General features: G+C 43.7%; 1 protein-coding gene and 1 long non-coding RNA gene across 5 annotated transcripts in view; one reads left to right on the forward strand and one right to left on the reverse strand.

The window, feature by feature from the left end:
* Positions 1-20,147, reverse strand: part of TECPR1 (tectonin beta-propeller repeat containing 1) — a 67,400-nt gene that overhangs the window by 25,925 nt on the left and 21,328 nt on the right. For all 4 annotated transcript variants that reach the window (XM_020965411.1, XM_020965409.1, XM_020965408.2 and 1 more), the window contains 10 exons: positions 18,367-18,541; positions 18,152-18,252; positions 15,302-15,403; positions 13,075-13,220; positions 11,089-11,555; positions 8,684-8,829; positions 7,525-7,680; positions 5,742-5,891; positions 5,310-5,467; positions 530-657 (listed from right to left, as the gene is read on the reverse strand). In XM_020965411.1, the coding sequence (XP_020821070.1) occupies positions 530-657; positions 5,310-5,467; positions 5,742-5,891; positions 7,525-7,680; positions 8,684-8,829; positions 11,089-11,555; positions 13,075-13,220; positions 15,302-15,403; positions 18,152-18,252; positions 18,367-18,541 (1,729 nt within the window). The remainder of the gene's footprint in view (positions 1-529; positions 658-5,309; positions 5,468-5,741; positions 5,892-7,524; positions 7,681-8,683; positions 8,830-11,088; positions 11,556-13,074; positions 13,221-15,301; positions 15,404-18,151; positions 18,253-18,366; positions 18,542-20,147) is intronic.
* Positions 665-5,298, forward strand: LOC110193539 (uncharacterized). Its single transcript, XR_002320480.1, has 4 exons — positions 665-1,092; positions 2,175-2,298; positions 3,294-3,349; positions 4,857-5,298. It is a non-coding gene; the product is annotated as an uncharacterized LOC110193539 (long non-coding RNA).

The raw sequence follows: 20,147 nt of genomic DNA on the forward strand, positions 1-20,147 counted from the left end.
ACTAGAGAATTTCTAAAGTCCCTTTTCTACTCTAAACTTGTGTGTTCCTACAAAGCTTCTTTTACTCAGCATATCAAAGTTTCTAAAAGCAAAGACTTGTCCAACTGGTTGGGAAGCAGAAAATAAAGTCATTCCTCACAATTCTTTCCAGAAACATGCCCACTCAGGCAGGCTGAAGGGGCAGTGTGAGGTGGCTCCACTGATGGGACAGAGGAGAGGCCCCAAGATGCCCCAAGCAGTAAATGCCATGACACTGAGACTCCGTTTCCTTTCCCTTCCTCATCTCAACCAGGAGGTTGGCATCTCTGAAGGTCACCTGTCAACCAGCTGTTTGCTAGAGACTAAACATCACAGCAGCAGCTAGAGTTCAGGCATTTGGTAGGAAAACAAAATGGGGATTAAACCAGGGAACAAACACACCACAGACCAGTTAAAAAGGGACATGGTAAGTTGCATGGCTTCATCAGCAAACAGGAGAGATGACCTTGGTGACCCACACTGAAAAGCCTGGAGATGAGTCCTTGCTTACCTTGAAAAAAGCCTCCACCATATCCCCCAGTGTACACCCAGGCTGTGTGATCGTATCCGATGCCCCATACAACACCATGGCTGTTGCACTCCACTACCCGAAGGTGGCCTCCAATCTGACGCCAAAACCTAAGAAAGAAAGGGTGACAAGATACACATTTTAACCTCCTAACATCCTTAACGGGCCAGCCAAGATCCCAGGAGTCTGAGCAAGCAGGAGACACCCAATCTGAATCCATGACCGGGGATTGGGTGGAAGGCAAAGTTTAGAAGAGTGATTTAGGGTCAGGCCATAAATGTCAAAACACTATGGCATCCAATTTACGGATAGGCCAAAACTCTCCTTATGAAAATGCCATGTGATGGATTATTATTATTTCACAAAACACGGAATCAAAGCTTTTAAAAAATGAAATGGTGTCATGTTTGCAAAGTACTCTGCCGACGAAGTGGCAAATTCACATGAACTTGACGTCCTTGGTCTTAAAGGATATACAATTGGCTCCAGAAAGTGCCAAACAGGGCGACAAAACGAAGGTTGTGGAGGAAGGAGACGAGGAAGAGGTAAGTAACATTCTGGGGATGCCTGTTAGTTCCTATGAACTGGACAAGGCCACTCTCTCAATTTGAGAGTGCTTCAAATTAATTTAGAGCCTAGTAGGTAGCCTGCACTCACTATTAAACTAGGCCCAAGCCTGGAAAAGAGGGAAGAGAATAAGCATTTATATAATGCTTACAATGTGCAAGGCACTATGCTAAACATTTTACAATTGTTATCTTATTTGACTGGCAAAACAACACTGCAAGATAGGTGCTCTTATTATCCCCACTTTACAGTTGAGGAAACTAAGGTGAACAGAGGTTAAGTGCCTTGCCCAGGGTCTTGCAGCTAGTAAGTGTCTGAATCTGGATTTGAACTCAGGTCTTCCTGAGGCCAGGCGCAGCACTCTATCCATGAGCCACCTAGCTGCCTCTTTGTACCTCCATTTTCTCACCTATCAAATGAAAGAGTTGGACTTGGTCTCTAAGATCCCTTTCAAGCTTAAATCTGTAACGCTACGATGCCAGCTGGACTCTGTGCCCCTAAAGGACAGGTACTACTTTTCCATCTATCATAGCACTTAGTACTAGTGGCAAGTAGCAGCTGTTGAATAAAAGTATATTTAGGGGCAGCTAGGTGGCACAGCGGATAGTGCTCTGGCCTTGGAGTCAGGAGGACCCGAGTTCAAATCGGGCCTCAGACCAAACACTTGGCACGTACTAGCTGTGTGACCCTGGGCAAGTCACTTAATCCCGACTGCCTCACCAAAAAAATAAATGAATGAATGAATGAATGAATGAATGAATGAATGTTTAGTTCACTAAAAGCATTAATCAACTAAATGGTAGTGTGTAAAGGTGCTGGACTTGGAATCAGGAAAACCTGAGTTCAAATCCAGTCTCAGACACTTGCTAGCTGTGTGATTCTGGCAAGTCACTGAACTGCTACCAACCTCAGTTTCCCTATTTGTAAAACAGAGATAATAATATTAGTATTAACCTTATAGTGTTGTGGTAAGAATCAATACACAGTGCTTTGCAAAACTTAAAACACTAAAGGAATGCTATTAACTACAATAATGAGGAGTCTGTCCCTTGCTATTCAGAGACTGCCTAGAGACAGAGAGGAAAAGGACTGCCTAGAGACAAAGAGGGAAAGAAGTCATGGCTAGTCTCGGATTCTGCTGCCCCAGAGACAACCAATCCTGAGAGGCCCTACCAACAAGCAAGGTCAGAGATTATTCTTGGGTATATTCCAGGACAAAGCAATGTCTACTCTGCCAGTGAACATGCCCTGCATATCCCCACCTCCATACTCTTACACGTTATGTTTCCCTGCCTAGAATTCCCTCTCCTCCTCACTGCCTATTCAAGTCCTACTGGATCCTTTGGAGCCCAGAGCAAGACCCATCTCTTCCACTAAACACTCCACTAAATGCCAGCGACCTCTGCCTTGTGAACTCCCACATCGCAGTAGCTTTAGAAAGGCAGGATGACATCAGATTTGCATTTGCACCTCCCACCACACTAACCACTCCACCTTGCCCATAACAGGTTACTGCTAGTTAGTCAACAACCTAATGGGGTAATACAGAATCTCAAGAACATATCAGTAGGAATTAGTCTATCTGATGAATATCTTGGCAACCATGGTGTTGTGGAACAAACACTGGGTTTGGAATAAGGACAGAGAAGCTGGGTTTGAACCCTGGCTCTGTAGCAAGCATAGTACAGTGGAAAAAAAGTCATATGGCTCTGGTGTCAGAGGGCCTGGGTGACCTTGGGCAAACCGCTTTGTCTCCCCAGGCTTCAGTTTCCTGTTCTGTAAAATGAAGGGGGTGGGGACGGATGGGCTTGTGGCCTCCGAGAGCCCTCTCAGACCCAGGGACGTGATCAAGGCAGTCCCTTCCCCTCTCTGAACTTCAGTTTCTTCATCTGCAAAATGAGGAGGTTGAACTAAATCATCTCTAAAGACCCTTCCAACTCTAAATCTTGTGATCCAAATTTAAGCACATAATAATCAAGCTTTATTTTATATGCTGTTTACGGCTGCCTATACACTAAATCATTCAATTTTCAGAAGCGGGGGGGAGGGGCTGCAGAGCAGTTATCAGAATCCTTATTTTAAGCAGAAAGGATTAATATTATTTAGTTAATTTTAACTAAAATAATTTCAATTTAAAGTAGGAACGATTAATATTATTTTAATTTTAACTTGCCTAAAGAGCCCAGGGCTGGATACAAAGGACAAAGACCAGAACCCAGATCTTTGGACTACCAGGTTAGTCAATTTTCTAATCAACTGATAAGCATTTGTTGAACACCTGCTATACTGTATCTGGGCACTGTTCTAGACTCTGAATACAAAGACAAAAATGAAACAGACACCACGCTCAAAGGGTGCTATAGAGGAAGACATAGTGTACAACACATAAACATAAGATGACTTAAGAACATACAACATAAAGACAATCTATAAAGAGGACACCACATTTATTGCTTCTCTATATCATCTGTCCCTCGAGAATGAGGGGAGAATCAAGGTACAGTGGAAAAAGCACTGGATTTGGAGTCTTTAGGACCTAGGTTCAAATCCCAGCTCTATTACTTACAGCACTACCAGAGTGATATTAGATAATTCACTCACATCTCTGGGACTGTAAAATGAAAAGATTGGACTAAATGATCTCTGAGGGCCCTTCTAGCTCTAAAGTCATGATCCTATAAAATAATAAGTTTTACTAGCAAGAGCAATAAATGCTTCCTGGAGTGCAGCACCATAGAGGGGCCCTGGGCATATGACAAAGCAAGGACTGTGAGTGTCTGGATCATAAGCATGCAGGCATTTTTAAATGGGGAGGTGGGAGGGAGGTAGAGAAGATGGATTTTTGTCAGCTGACAAATATCAAATTAATTTTTTTCTTTTTAAAACATGAGTGTAGGTTAAAAGAAGCAATGATGAGAAGGAAAACAGTTAACTCGAAAAAAATTTTTACAGCAAGTTTCTCTGATAAAGATTTCATTTCCAAAATACATAATGGACTTACTCAAAATTATAAGAACAAGAGCCATTCCTTGACTGATAAACTGTCAAAGGATATCAACAAATAGTTTTCAAAAAAGGAAATCCAAGCTACTCATGGCCATATGAAAAAAAAATGCTTCTAAACTAATTAGAGCAATGAAAATTAAAGCAATTCTTAGGTTCCACCTCATATCCCTTAGATTGGCAAAGTTGACCAAAAAGGAAAATGACAAATGCTGGAGGGGCTGTGGGGAAACAGAACGGTGAATTACTGGGCCACCTCTTCTGGAGAGCAAATTAGAATGATGCCCAGAACTAACTATGCATGTCCTTTGACACAGTGATAACATTACTAGGCCTCTACACTCAAGAGATCAAAGAAAGAGGAAAACGATCCATATATACCAAAATATTGATGGCAGTTCTTTTTGTAATGGTAAACTAAGGGTAGGGATGGTCATCGTCTGGAGAACAGCTGGACAAATTATGGCATTTGAATGTAATGGAACATCACTTCACCATAAGAAATGATGAAAAGGATGGTTTCAGAGAAACCTAGTAACATTTACACGAAATGACGCAGAGTAAAAATTATTCTAGAAGAGCAATGATGAAGAATGTTACCCACCTCCTGATAGGTGATGGACTCAAGGCACAGAATGTGACACGTTTTGACATGACCAATGTGAGAATTTATTTGCTTGACTATGCATACGTCTTATGTGGCTTTTGTTTTTGTTTTTTCTTTTTTTTCAATTGGTAGGACAGGAAGTGGGGAGAGAAGATAAACGCTCGGTAATTGGAAAAACAAAAACAAAACTAAACAAAACAAACGAAAGAATCAAGGATGTAGGCAGGGCAGAGTCCCAAAGGATTAGTGGAAAGACACTGAAGAAAGACAAGCTGCCTGCTTCACCAGTCAGACATTTGTTTCTTCCTAGAGATCTCATACAGCACAAAACCAGATCTAAAACTCCTCTTTCCTTAGGAATTACGTACCCTACTCCACCTTTCCTCCTGGGAAATTAGCTCTAATTCATCCCTTTACACATCAAAATGTAAACAAATCAATCTCTAGGGTTTGGTCTCTCTGGAGGAAGCTCTCAGGCATACTCATCCTTCAGGAGCCAGGAGGGAAAGCAATACATTTAGCTGACGGTACAACAGACACTTCTGACATATGGACTGGAGAGCAGGTTTGCTGGGAGTTGCTTACATTTGGTCACATGGCATTGGATGCGTGAGTGCCTCCAGGTCCGCACTGGGCTCACTCACAAAAATGTCTCCTTTGCAAGTGACAGACCAGATGGCCTGGGGGGAAGGGCGGCCTTGGATCCTTCGGCTTTCCGAGCATGACGTGCTGAGTAGAGCAAGCTGTGAAGATGAGACAGATGGCAAGTAACCGACCCAGAAGAGTGGTGAGAAAACTCACAAGAACCCCAGAGGACAATTTCCAAGGAGTGATGAGTGTTTTTATGAGGGAGAAAGGAAGAACAGCCCTTGTCCCTGGAGATTCATCCTAATGGCAGCCTGGTATTTGGGGGAATTTACCATCCTGATCTGTGAAATCTGGGAATAGGTCATTCAAACCCTCACCTTGAAAGATACACCTTGGCCAAATCACGTGCCCAAGAGGTTTAACACTCACCCAATCATACATTTCTTGCTCAGTAGCAGCAGCGAGACGGATGGGCCACCTCTGTTTGGTTTTCTCTGGGGTATAAAGGGCAAACGAATGCTTGGCCTCATTTAGCACGGGAACCAGCACTGTCACTTCATTGAGAAATATATGGATGTACTGTTCAAAGAGGGCAGGAAAAAACCATAAGCTTTCCATTAATGTTTCCTTCCTTTGGGTTCAATCTGTATCCTTTTGTCCACATCAAGGGGACTAGGGACAGATGCTGTCTGTGCCTCACCCAGTATTCTTAACCACAGAAGGTCATGCCCAAGTGGAACTAAGCCACCCAGCTCTGTGTTCCCCGGGACCACATGTCCTCCTCTTTACCTTAACCATTTTCTTCTCTACCACCACATGTCCCTTCTTTTCTTCCCCTTTCCACCTGCTACCTCTTTCTCTGAGAATTGTAATCAAATCACTTCTGGCCCCTGAAAAGAGTGTGTTAACGGACTGCTCCAGTGTTCCATTCACCATCTTAGTGAAATTCAGGTCAGGTCAGGACTTCCTGGACTCTATTACCTGCCCACAGTTCCCCTATATGCATAATCCTCCCCCATGAGGACATAAGCTCAAGGAGGATAGCAACTGTTTCATTTGTGCATCTGTATCCCAAGCACTTAGCACAATGCTTGGCATACAGTAAGTACTTAAAAATGCTTTTAGTTCACTCAGCAGCAGAATCAGACCTCTTATTACTCAGTTGTGTTCCCTTCCTTACCAACACCCTTCTCTTGGAGAGGGACAAGCCAGGGAAGCAGCTAGACCCCGTGCTCTCCACATTCTTATCTTGTCCATTAAGGTTATTAAAATAACTACTACAACAATACTACCAATGAAACTCAGATCTCAGGGTACAGGGTCTCAGAACCAACACTTTGGCTATCAGTCAGTGCCTGGCCTCTTAATCAGTACTAGCATCCTGAACAATATGACCCACACCTGTCACTTAGAGCCAGCAGGTATCTGTTGGGAGGTGGGAAGCACCCACAGCATAGGAACTAAGGCTCTCAAAAAAAAAATGTTAAACAATTAGGTATTTAACATTTTTTAAGCCAGACCTACAATTTAACTTTTTTTTTAAAAACAAATCTATAATTCCACTGGCATAAGAAGCAACCAGGAAAGAATTTCTTTCTTTGCCAATGCAGAACAGAGCCTTCTCTGCAATATACAGTGAGGTGCCTGGGGCACTTTAAGGTAAAGTGATTTGCCCAGACTCACACAGCTAGTATGTGGCAGAAATGGAGCTAGAACCCAAGTCTTCTTGATGACCAGGCCATCTCTATCCTCTACACCAGAGGTGTCAAACTCATGGCCACAGACTGCAAAACTCCAAGGCAGGAATCAAATTAAAAATGCAACTGGGAAATGTTGAACAAAGTAAATAAAAAATAACAACATAGATAATCTTAATTTGTGGTTTTCGAAGTCAATATAGTGGTTGCAGGGATCCCTTTCTATATATGTTTGACATCACTCTTCTCCATCACTCTACCCTCTCAGATAAACATACACAGTTAAATTTAATAAACACCTTTCTGATAACAAATTTTGCTCCCAGAATTCCTATGGCTATGTTGTTTGCATTTCAAAGTCTCAGACTAGGACTCCTTGTGGATACTTTCTTCACACAACAGGTTTGCCAAGGGCAGCCTAACCCCCTTATTTTCATCCCAGCTTCCTTAGTGTCCTCTCCAGGGCTTGCCCTGGTCCCCACTCCCTTCCTTTCCCTTGCCATCTGCTACAGCACCTTCTTTTCCTCATGGAACATGTAGTAGATGAAAAGGATGCTGTCTCGAGTCCCATCATTCCCAGTGAACTGCTCCAGCGCTACCCGGACATCAATCCACTTGTGGGGCTTCCAGTCTGCCCACCACTGCAGTGTGCCAGTCTTCACCCACACCGACTGCAAGAGGCACCCGAGAAGTATAAATACAAAAGCAGGGTTAGTGGCAAAAAACCTGAAAAGCCTAAGGAGCCTTACATAGATCTGGACAGATGCCTTCTGAAAGAGACGCACATCCCATGTGTGAAGCACATGTGTGTTCCTTTCGAGAGTTAGGCAATACCTTTTAAAGTCCCTTAAGAGCCCCATGTGCTTTCTTATCCCTCACTTCTGTTTGTCCTATCTCTATGAAACAAGAAGCAGCAAGCTCTGGAAGAGCCCAGGGCCCAGAGGGCCTCAGGGCGGGTCATCAGTGGAGAAGGGATCATTCTCTGGGAAAAGCTCTCTTTACACACAGCAGAAGGCAGCCTGCTGTAGAGAAACAAAGGACCCGGAGATGATTCCTGGTTTTGCCATTTACTCACTGCATGACCACGGAAACCTTGACTTCTCTGTCTATGAGCTACAAATTATAATATCTGCATTGAAAAGGTGTTCTGTAAGCAGAGCAGGGACAGGGAGTGGACCTAGGGAACTCGCAGGTAAGCAAATTCCCTTTACTTCTGCAAATGGGCCCATATTCTGCAATTTAAAGTTCTCAGAGTTGCCTAGAGTCCTGAGAGGTTTAGAGACTTGTCCGGGGTCACACAGCCAGGAAGGATCAGGGGCAGGACTCAAACTCAGAGCTTCTTAGCTCCGAGGCCAGCTCTCCATCCACTAGTCCATGGATGCCTTAAAGCAAAATGTAATCATCGTTACTCATTATTATTATCAGGAAATTGTTCACTTCCCCTTAGCTTAGCATTTAGGCCAACAAAGGGCTGACTGGGCAGGGGCTGGCTCCCAGGTATTTCTGGTTCCAGAGTCAGGACGAGGCTTCAATCTGCTGGCCCAGAGACTCCACACTGCAACCAACAACTTAAAATTCAAGGCTCAGTGACACCCGTACAAATTTTGTTTTTCCGACACTGAAAAAGCAACAGTGGTATTAACTGGTTAGAAGGGTCAAGAAGTGTCTGCTCACCTGCTCAACAGCCTGCTCATAGTGTCTGAAATTCTCTAGTTCTCGCTTGGTCCTTTCCGTGAGCTGCTGGAAAATCTGCTTTCGCCATGCTGCCGTCTGGGCCGGAGTGATAGACAAAGACAGCGTCTGCATGGAGGTGGAGAGACCTGAAGGCCAGAGAGACATGATGGTCCCAGTCAGGTCAAGGGTAAGCAGCTTGGTTCAAAAGACAGGTGTCAAGCCTGTATAAAGCAGGGTGGAAAACAAAGGTACACATTCCCCAACTCCCTCCCCTTCTTTTTTTTTTAAATGAGGCTTTGTTTTTCCCAAGAGTCAAACAAAAAAATAGAAAAACAAACAAAACCACTCTTCTTCACTTGTCCAAAACCATTACTTGATGGGTACGTCTTAACTGCATCATTGTACCACAGCTCTGGAGGCAGGAAGGACTTTAGCGTTCACATCTAGTCCAACCCACTCATTTTAAAGACACAAAAACTGAGGTCCAAGAAGCTCACGTAGGTAGTAATTATGAAAGGTAAAATTTGAACTCAATTCCTATGACTCTAGAGGCAGAACTCTTTCTAGGGTACCACACTGTCTCGGAAAGGAATGCATTCAAGGTTAATGCTTTTCTCTTAACCTGGCAGGAAAATAAGCTAACCTGATCAGAAGAGTGATATTAGATTGGGGTGGGGGGAGGAGTTGGGGAAGAGCAGGAAAGAGGGGAAAGGACCTCAGACAATTTTTGCTACCCAACACTGTGGGAGCTGGTTTCTTTTTTCATGTTACTTTATTTTTCAATTAATAAGTATTCACTTTCTCTCCCTCCCACCTTACCACAAAAAAAAAACCCCAAAAAACAAAACCCTCTTAAAAAATATGCATAGTTGAGTAAAAAAGTTCCCAAATTGTCCATATCCAAAAGTGTATGTCTAATTCTGCATCTTGAATTCATTACCTGGGAGCTAGTTTCCAAAATCCATACCCACACTTGAGCCCCAGGAAATTAGATAAAAAGCTAGTCAGCAAAGTTGGCTAGGGAAGAGTGCCAACAGGTCCAAAGTCACAGGTGCAATGCTGATATGAACCATTTGTGATATGTTTACCGTTTCATGTTGGTGGCCATGGACTGCACCTGTAACCTTGGCCTGCCATTTTGCAGGTGTGTGCTGCTGGTCACAAGGGGGCCTGGGCAAAAGAGTACAAATGTTTCTGTGCAACTCATCCCCACCACTGGGCAAACATCTCAGGGCTCTGACAGGGGCAGGTCATCTTCATACCCTACTTTAAAAGTTAATAGGAAGTGGGGGAGGGAGCAGGGAAGGCACAGGAGTTAATATTTGCCATGAATCAAGTTCCAGTAAAAGGATTCCTTGAGGATGAGGAACAACACTCGGAGAAGGATTTGTGGGATTGGTAAAAGAATGGCTAAATGTCATGGCAGAAAAGAGAATCCGTCCCTCCAGTCCTGATCGCCCACCACTTGACGCTACCTAGAGTTCTGTCATGCAACACCTGCTTACAAAGTCACATTTCTGGCTCTCGGGGAAGAGGAATCCAAAAGGACACTCCTCAACTTATTCAGCATCTGTTTTACATGTAATCTCCTCTCTTAGCCAGGAAAGGGGGTGGGGAGAATTGCTCTGTGGAGAGTTCTACAGAAACAATGTCCCAAAAATCCAGTTAGCCAATCTCAAAAAGCTATATGCCACCCAGGCTGATAGCACTCCATTCAAGAATTTTAGGGCACTCTCCACAAATGTCTTTCCCCTTGTCTAATAAACACAGGGGACACCTGGGGTTAGCTGGACAGTTTGCTGTGAGGCCCCTGCCTCAGAGATTCCATGACAAGGTACCTGAACTGAATATCAGGTCCCAAATGCTGGTTTCTAAAACATTCCCCAAATGGAAATGGAGAACCCTTAAGGTGAGTCAACGCTACAGATGTTTCAACCAGTACATTTACAGCTCCACACTACAACTGGAAGATCCCTCGCTTCCCTGCCAGCAAACACCAGTCTGTTTTTAGAACTGATGCTGTCTGTCCTTTTTTTTGTCCACCTGAAAGACATCAGTTCAAATTCTGTCTCAGATACCAGCTAAGTGATTCTGGATGAGTCACTTAGGCCTCAATTATCTCATATAAAATGAGAGGGTTGTATTTGATGACCTCTAATTGTAGCTCTAATCTATGAATCTTACATGGCTTCATTTCCTTGGGCCTCAGTTTCGTCATTTGTAAAATGAGAGGGTTGGACTTGATGACCTCTGAGGTCACTTTCAGCAGCTCTAGGATCTCCACACATACCCTGGCCTGCTTCAGCTCATCCCAGCCTCTTATTTCTTCTGTGGTCATGCCTGTGCTTATGTCAAGTCAGATCTTACCAACTCTTAACCCTACCCCAGCCCAAGAAGGTGAATACCTGACTGAATAGTGAACCACTTCAGAACTGTGTGTGTCTCCACCGTGCAGCCTCCTCCAGATACCCAGGCCCACAGCGGGTGATCATCAGCTCCATAGCCCTCCTCCAGACCCATAGGAAAAAGCCCCAGAGAAGAGAGGCTGGTGGTCTCAGCATAGCAGGCTGCAGAGTGGGCAGAGGCTTTTCGAGTTTCCTTCAGGTCAATGTTAGTCCAAGGGAGCTCAGCTGGAGCTGTGACCTGAGCTTTCCCCTCTCTGTTTGCAGACAAGGCTGCCTCCTCTTCACTGGAGTCCCCCTGAGCCCCTGAGCCCACAGCAGAGCTCTCAGGGCAGGGCCTGCTGTTCCCTGAAGACAGCTCGTACTCAGACACCAGCCCTGGCCTGTCAGCCTCAGAGGAAGTATCAGTGTCACTTGGAGCCAAGGAATCACCACTGCCTCTCACTTCATCACCAAAGAAACAGCCAGCACTAGGAATAAAAACACAACAAAGTTACTGTTTATACACACATCAAATAACCCAAATAACTCAGTTCCCCCAAACCTTGTCCTGAGAGGTTGGTAGGAAGAAGGATTCCTATTGGGCAAACTGAAGAACAGAAAGGGCCAGAACCTGGGAAGTCTGAGACACTCATCTTTCCCTCACTCCGTGGAGTCTGACAGAACCAGTACAACTCTGCTCAGAGGGGAATACCAAGTGTTACCTTCTCACTCAGTCACTGAGACAGCAGACCTGGCTTTGACTCTCATCTCTGCCCCTTACCAGCTGTGTGGCCTCGAATAAATCACTCAACCACCCTGTGCCTCAGTGTACTCACCTAGACAACAACAAGGTTGGATCACTAAAGTCCCTTTTGTCTCTTGCATTCTGATCCTATGATAGCTTTCTCACCACCCAGATCTCACTCATACTCTTCTTTCCTCCAATCTATGTTTTTCCCCTTCCTTCAAAACCCTGCTCAAAATTTACCCCTTCCATGAGTCCTTCTGTGGTTATGCCCACCTAACTCCAACCTACCAGCACTGACTAAGTAAACAAGACTATGTTAAAGGTTGTGGGGGATAAAAGAAGAACAGAACATGGCTCCTGCTCACAAGGTGTTTATCACCTGGGGAACAAGACCAGCAGAAATGAAATGAATGCTACACTATGTGGTTCTAACTCAAAGTGTTTTCAGAGAAGGGGGAGGCCAGGTGCGGCTGGAGAAGCTGGGGGCTTCATGGAAGATGCAGTGTGTGTACGGAGCCCAGAAGGATGGAAAGAATTTAGATGGGAGGTAAAAGGACAGGCCCTCCAGGGATGGAGAAACAGTATGAGGAAAGGCAGAGATGTGGGAATGAGCATGACTTGTCTGAGAATGAGGAAACCTGTCTGACTTGGAATAAACAGTAAGTGCTGAGGAGCAGGAGAAAATAAGTTTGGATAGATAAGCTGGGATAGATTACGGAGAGCCTGGAAACTAGACAGAACAGTCTGGACTTGATACAACAGGCAACCGGGAACCACTGCTGATTCAGAAGCAGGGGAGTGCCATGATAAAACAGTGTTTTAGGAGGGCTGGACTGGCAGAGATGCTTGTGACGCAGTGGAAGGGGGAGAGTCTGGAGGCAGGAGGACCAGACAAGGGACTGCTGCAGTTACATTCCCTCAGAACACAACAAACATTTTGTACTTTATTTCATGTTTATTTGGGGATTTATTTTGAATCTTTTTCATGAGGATGTATACTGCTCTTCCCCCAAGACTATAAATTCCCTGAAGACAAGGACCCTGCCAATTCCTCTGAAGACTTCAGAGGGCCAGCTAATGCTTTTCAAAATAGTGGAACCTTAACATCCTTCTAACTAAGAAGAAAAGGCCTTCTCCTTAAACTGGAAAGTATCTATCATATCCTCACCATTCTCCAGAACCCATTTTTACTGCAGACACACAAAGACACAGATACAGACACAGACACACACAGAGACACAGACACACACACAGATTACCTAAGGAGGCTGGATGAGCTGCCAGTGTGAGATCGGTCATTCTCTCTGTTTGCAATGATGGCCTTCCATGTTTTTCCACTAAGCTCACTTGGTGTAACACCTTGTCGGAAATAAACTGCTCGATCATCACATCCAATTCCCCAAACCTAAAACAAGGAAGAAACAAGATGTCTGGAGTCAAGTCAATAAGCATTTATTAAACACACAGTATGCGTCAGGCATTGGGGATTCTAGCAGGTAGGTGGCTCAGTGGATAGAGTGTGTTTAAATTTGGCCTTGGACACTTGCTAGCTGTGAGACCCTGGGAAAGTCACTTAACTTCTGTTTGTCTTAATCCACCGGAGGAGGAAATGGCAAACCACTCCAGTATCTCTGCCAAGAAAATCCCACGGACAGTACTGGTATGCTATGGTATACAAGGTCACTAACAGTTGGACGTGTCTGAATGACAACATGTGCTAGGCACTGGGGATGCAAAGAAAGGCAAACAAGGGACCCTACTCTCCAGGAGTCTAATGGAGAAGAAAACACGTACAAATGTACTATGTACAAATAAGATAAATGCAGCATACACTGGAGATGATCTCAGAGGGAAGGCGCTAGTGTTACGGGGGACTTGGAAAGGTTTCTTGCAGAAGGTAGGATTTAAGGGAAGAAAGGAGCTGGACATGAAGAGGGAGAGAATTTCAAGCACAGGATAGCCAATAAAAATGCAGAGTTGGGAAGTGGAATGTCTTATGCAAGGAACAGCAAGGAAGGATTCATGTTTGTGGCATCAGATGACCCCAACATACCCTTTAATCCAGTGATATTATTCTTCTTGCTGTTTCTCAAACATAATAATCCATCTCCTAAATCTGAGCATTTTCACTGGCTGTTCCCCAAGAGAACTCTCTCCTGCCTCATTTCTGCCTCCTAGCTTCCATGGCTTCTTTCAGAGCTTAGCGAAGGTCCCACCTTTTATAAGAAGCCTTTCCCAGTCTTCCTTAATCTTAGCACCTTCCCTCTGAGATTATCTCCAACTAACCTTGTATATGCCCTGTTTGTACATAGCCGTTTGCATGCTGTCTGGCCCATTAAATTTCGAGCTACTTGAAAGCAGGGACTGGTTTTTGTTTGTTTTTTGCTTTTCTTTGTATCGCCTGTGCTTAGCATAGTGTCTGGAAGATAGCAGGTGCTTAATAAATGCTTGATGATTATGAGGTCCATGTGTGCATGCAGTTAATAATTATAAATGAGTTTCATCTCTACATTCAAGTAAGCTAAGTAGAAGCTAAAAAGAAGAAAATATTATATAAGCAGATCGATGAATTTTATTCTATGGACCTAAGTCAGTGGCTATTCTGCTCACTTGGTCAGAGCATGATAGACCTATAGGCTCAACCTCTCTTCAATGGATACAGCATTAAACACCCAACCCTGAAAGACATATACAGCTAACAAAGTGGAGAAGGCCTATGTCTGAGAATGTATAATTAAATCAATGTAAATCCATCACCACATTAGAAAATATTCCAAGTGCTTGTCCTGCCAACAGTGGGTTAGCAGGGTTACAACTATGTTTACCAAAGATGACAAATGTTTAAGAAAGTAACAAAATTACATTTTAAAAACATACTCCTAAATTTAGACTTTTTCATGAATTCCAACAATGCTTCCCTATCCTGAGCAGCGGGTATGGATAATAATGATGTCTCTGTATAACATTTTCAAGAAACCTTATGGGTTTTTTTGTCAGATTTAAATAAATCAGTTTGGTGAGAACTTTTACATGATCTCTTTTTCATTATCTAGGACCTTTTTCCCTATTAACCAAAACTAAAAATACACAATTCATTCAATATCTTTCCATGATGAACAAAAACAGTAACAACCTCTGGCTAAAACTAACCCAACTCATCTGTGTGTCTCTGAGTCTACACAGGGTGGCCTCTTCTAGAGGGTAATTTGGCATATGCCCAGGAGCCTCAGGGCAAGCCAACTCTGCTGGCGTACTTTTTCCCAGAGGAGGGGAGGGGGAAAATCAATGGCCTGAGGTCTTAAAAATCCTGTCCAGTGGCCTGGAATCTTGGCAATCCTCCTGATCTCTAAGACGGCTGCCTCACCTGGCAGTCATTACTGCAGTATTTATCCCAGGTGTCCTCATGGTAAGACAACTGCTGCTGCTCTGTACACTGACTCAAACACCCAAGAGTCTAGATGTTCCCAACATATTCTGCAGTCTTACCTGGTCATTTAACCCTACGTTTACCATCATCATTTCTCCAACCATCTCAATCCAGCTGGTGCCACAGGGATTATGAGAGTTAACACCTCTTCTGAACCAGACCTAGGGAAAACAAAGGAAAAAAAATACATTCTTACAAAGTCACAGGAAAGGTAAAGTAATTGTTTTTCACCACAAATCAGTCCAAGAAGTCATTAAAAAAAAAAAGGCTGCAATTTTCACTGGCATGACAAAAAGTATGGTGTAGCAGATTGAAGCCAGCAAAACCTGGACTTACGTCCTGCCTCTGACCCAAACTGGCTGCATGACCCTGGACAAATCACTTAACCTCTCAGTGTCCTCCAGGCAACTCTCCCCAATCTGAGTTTCAGAGGAGGGCATCGGCAGAGGCAGCCCCATATCCTCCTCCTCCTGACACTTACTAACTGTACAGCAGCTGGCAAGGCCTCTCTAAAATGACAATATTTGCACTACCTGCATCAAAGGGTTGTTGTGAAGATCAGATGAGAATGTCTACCACATGCTTTGTAATCATACAGTGAAAGACGAATGTAAACTCTCATTACCTTACCCCATTTCTAGAACAGCTGAGCATTTGTTTACCAGAGAATCATTAGAGGTACTACAAGGGGAAAAAAACATTAACTCTCCAATAGGCTGGCTGACCCATGACTGATAATATGGATTCTTCTTCTTTATTTTTTTTTTGGCGAGAGAATTGGGGTTAAGTGACTTGCCCAGGGTCACACATCTAGTAAGTGGCAAGTGTCTGGTCTGAGGTCGCATTTGAACTCAGGTCCTCCTGACTCCAGGGCCGGTGCTCTATCCACTGCGCCACCTAGCCGCCCTGATTCTTATTATTTTTAAAAAATACATTGGCACACTTGGTTGGTTGGTTGTCGTCTGTTCTCAAAGAGGACCAAAATGACAGCACTATGTTGTTGTCAAGGGACTGTGTGTCTGACTGCAGCTGATCAGACCAATAGGAGCTCAGACGGCCCTACCACAGGTCAGGCACAAATAGTCCACATAAACATTTGGGGTGGAGATGTCTAATTTTTAAAAATATATTTGTACATTTACTCTCCAGTAGAAGGGGTGACTGATAATTTACATTCTTTTTTTAAACGTATTTTTATATTTCCTAATAGGCTGCCCTGCCTCCAGCCTTCTCCCTCTCTAATCTATCTCTCCAAACAGGTGCCAAATTCATCTCTCTAAAGCACCAATCTGTCCATGTTGTTCCCCTGCACAAGAAACTTCTGTGGCTCCCTATTACACCCAGGATAAAAATGTTAACTCTTCTGTTTGGCATTTAGAGCTCCTCGTAATCTGGCTATATGCTATTTTTCTTCACGTACTATGTTCGAGCTAAACTTGCTGTGTTCTTTCTTCTCCCCTCTCACCCCAGCCAAACCTAGAATGCCTCCCCTATTCACCACCTCTTGGAATTCCTACTTCCTTTCAAGGCACAGCTCAAGGGCCACCTTCTGCATAAAGTCTTTCTTGATTTCTAATCCTTCCTCAAAATTACTTTGTCTATTTTGTGTTTATTTATCTGGGTACAGGTTATTTTCCTCCAGTAGAATTTAAGCTTCTTGGGGACAGGAATGTTTTCATGTTTATCTTTGTATCCCTAGCACTGCACTTGGCACATAATAACAACAACAATAATGGCAGCTAATTTTCACTTTAAGGGGTGAAAAGTACTTTACAGCTATTACCTCATTTGAACCTCACTACACCCATTTCATAGATGAGGAAGCTGACACAGGCTTAGTGTTTTAGTAGGCACTTCCCAAATACATGTTGTTGCTATAAGATTTTTCCTCCCCAAGAGCTCTGAGATGCCTGATCTCACTTATCTTTGCACCATTCTTGTTACAGATATAGGTATCACTGGGTTTCATTTTATAACTAGAAAGCCTGAAGTTCAGAGGTTAAAGAACTCATGCAATGACCTAGGCCCCATGCTAGCTGGTATTCCAGCCTGATTCCAGTGCCAGTAACTGGCCTACTGACAGCTGTGCCCTTTCACAGCAAGCATTACCAACAGGCATGAAAGAGGGAGGACACCCATTCCATCGCCAGCCAGGGCAGTGACTGCCCTTTTCCCCTTGATGGTGTTTTCTCTGTCTACCAAATCTAGAGAGTAACCCAAGGTCAGAGCCCACATCTATTTTTAAATTCTGTTGGAGCACACAAACGCTCAGGCATATCAGAGAATACAGAAAAACTTCAATCAGCCAGAATACTTGGGGGTTCTGGTTAATTTAATTCTCTGGTTGGCTGAAGAGTAAGACATTCATCTTTTCTGCAGAAAGGCTTTCTAAAATGCCTTCAGTCTACTTTCGGTTCTCAGGAAGTGGCAAAGAGGGAACATAACGGCATCTATGAAGCTGTGGCTCTTGACTGGCCTCCAGAGTCATGACTTTAAACATGAATTTTCAGTATCTGAAACTGCAAGAAAATATGGATAAAGAAATACAGGAGATTGACCCCAGTGCATCTTCAGGAAGTTCTAATTAATCACTTTTATATTAAATCAAATGGTCTCTATCATCTGGGTTATAGTTGTTTCTCATCTTCACATGGGGAAAAGGTTCTGCCATCACTAGTCAAACATGTTAAGTAAGAGGGAAGAAGTCATGCTACAATTCAGAAGACTGCACAGTACTTCTGGGTGGTTATCACGTGCCCCAGAAATTACAATTTCAACAGACGTACAAGTTATTTGGCTAATGTCTACTTTATTCTATGTCAAGAACAGAAAAAACAATGAAAAGTAGTAATATATTATTATCACAAAAGGGAGTAAAATCTAGGCTTCAGATCCCCTCCAACTCTTACTTTTCTGTCTTTAGTGACTGCCCAGACCACGCTGACCCCAACAGAGACGTGCATGATCCCATTTTCAGGCACTGGTGGTTCCACTATTGACCAGGAACTGCCTATATGCACCCAAAACAAAAAGAGAAGAAACCTAAGATCAGGCAGGAGTCCCTAGGGCTCTCTGAGCTTTCAGGGGCCATGAGACTCTGGGCTAGAGACCATCAGTTCATTACCTTTGGGGTTATTTCTATCAATTCCTTCTCGGACCATTGCTTGCCCTTCCCAAAGGGTGGCCCAAAGGAGATCATAGGGCCCACAACTGATTTGCACAGCTTCCCCAGGGGTTTCTACAAGTGACCAAGAAGAGCCCTCAGGGTTTGGGTGGCAGACATCTTCTCTGTACCATACCTAGAAAGCAAGAAAAATGCATAATGGAAAACTTCAGGTATACTGTGTGCCAGTGTGAGGACCTCTTTCTGATCTATAATTCTAAATCAGGACAGAATTTCCCCTCCAACGGAAACTATGCTCTCTATTCTTTAAACAGCATTTATTTATGTAAGAGGCTATAGGTTTCTGACAGTCTCAGTGACTTTGCTTTGGGTCAAGGGAAGACTAACATTTTCTTACGCTCACTTTGACTACGTAAACTGCTTACGTCAGAGTCAGGACAGTTGTCACTGTGTTTGCCTTGATATTTAGAGAACCGGTTGGGATTAAACACAACCATCAAAACTCTAAATAAACTCGGCAAGAACTTCCTGACTTTCACTAAGACTTGGCCTTCCAAAGATGTGTCTAACCCAGAAGATTTAAAACCTGTTCCTGAAGCTTGGGAGAGAGGCTGAAAGAAGCCATTCTGGTTCCCTAGCTCTCTGCCTCCCACATGCAGCACTGGAATCTCTACACAGAACGTGGCTCCTCAACTTCCAGTTCTTGACCTAAGCCTTATGACTGCTTTCAAGCTCAAAGTGTAAAGTGCTGGCCTTTGACTGAGTCAGCCTGTACTAAGCAGAAGATATACCAAGCACTCTGCTAAATACAGTTGCAACATATACATAATCATATATGTACAACTGCATACACAAATGCCTACATGCAGACATACACACACGTCCCAAATCTACACACACACACACACACACACACACACACACACACACCACCACCTTTTAAACAGTCCATGGCTCAAGGGCAAAGAGGGACTAGACTGCAAATGGTGGCAGCACATTTTTGTCCTGCATGTCCCCCTAGTGGAGGCCTATGCTTAAGGCAATGAAAAAGCAAGTCTCACCTGAAGAAGAAGTCAGAACAAAGCAAGGCAAAGGAGGGAGGGAGGAAAGTTAATGAGGGGCAAAGAGGATGGTACTGGGATCCTTCCAACTCATTCTGGAGTGGTGAAGAGGACAAATCCAGTCTAAGAGGGTGGTAGAATCCCATCTATTTCTTCACTAGCGCAGATTCAATTTAATTATTAATTACACAGTTTTATTATTATTTGTATCTTGGCTCTCCAACTACATTGTAAGCCTTCTTTCTTAAGGTCAGGGGGCATGTTTTCTATTCTTATATCTTTGTCACCAAAGAGGAACTAGGTTCAAATCCTGCCTTGGACAATTATTACCTGTGTGACCCAGGGCAAGTCATTGAACTTCCCTGAGTAGTTTCCTTGTCTATGAAATGAGAAGGCTGGGCTTCCTTCCAGCTTTACACTTATGATCCTATGCATGATTCAATAAACACTAACCCTACATATGCATGCAGTCAATTCTCCGCTATCCACACTTGGCTTCATGGATTATTTTGGCAAATTTCTGCTCCCAGTCAGGCCATCCCTCATCTCTGCCATTTGTTCTCGGGTCCCTTCCTCTCCTCCCCTCTCCCCACCACACTCCCCAACCCAGCCCACCTGCCAGGCATTAACTAGCATGTGTACATGGAAGCAACTGTAATTCTGATATCTGTCTAAGACAAATACAATTTGGAAGGCAAGCTACTCTAAACAGAAATGATT

The sequence above is a fragment of the Phascolarctos cinereus genome, unplaced genomic scaffold (assembly GCF_003287225.1).
Source record: "Phascolarctos cinereus isolate Bilbo 61053 unplaced genomic scaffold, phaCin_HiC Scaffold_4;HRSCAF=312, whole genome shotgun sequence".
NCBI classification, from domain to species: Eukaryota; Metazoa; Chordata; class Mammalia; order Diprotodontia; family Phascolarctidae; genus Phascolarctos; species Phascolarctos cinereus.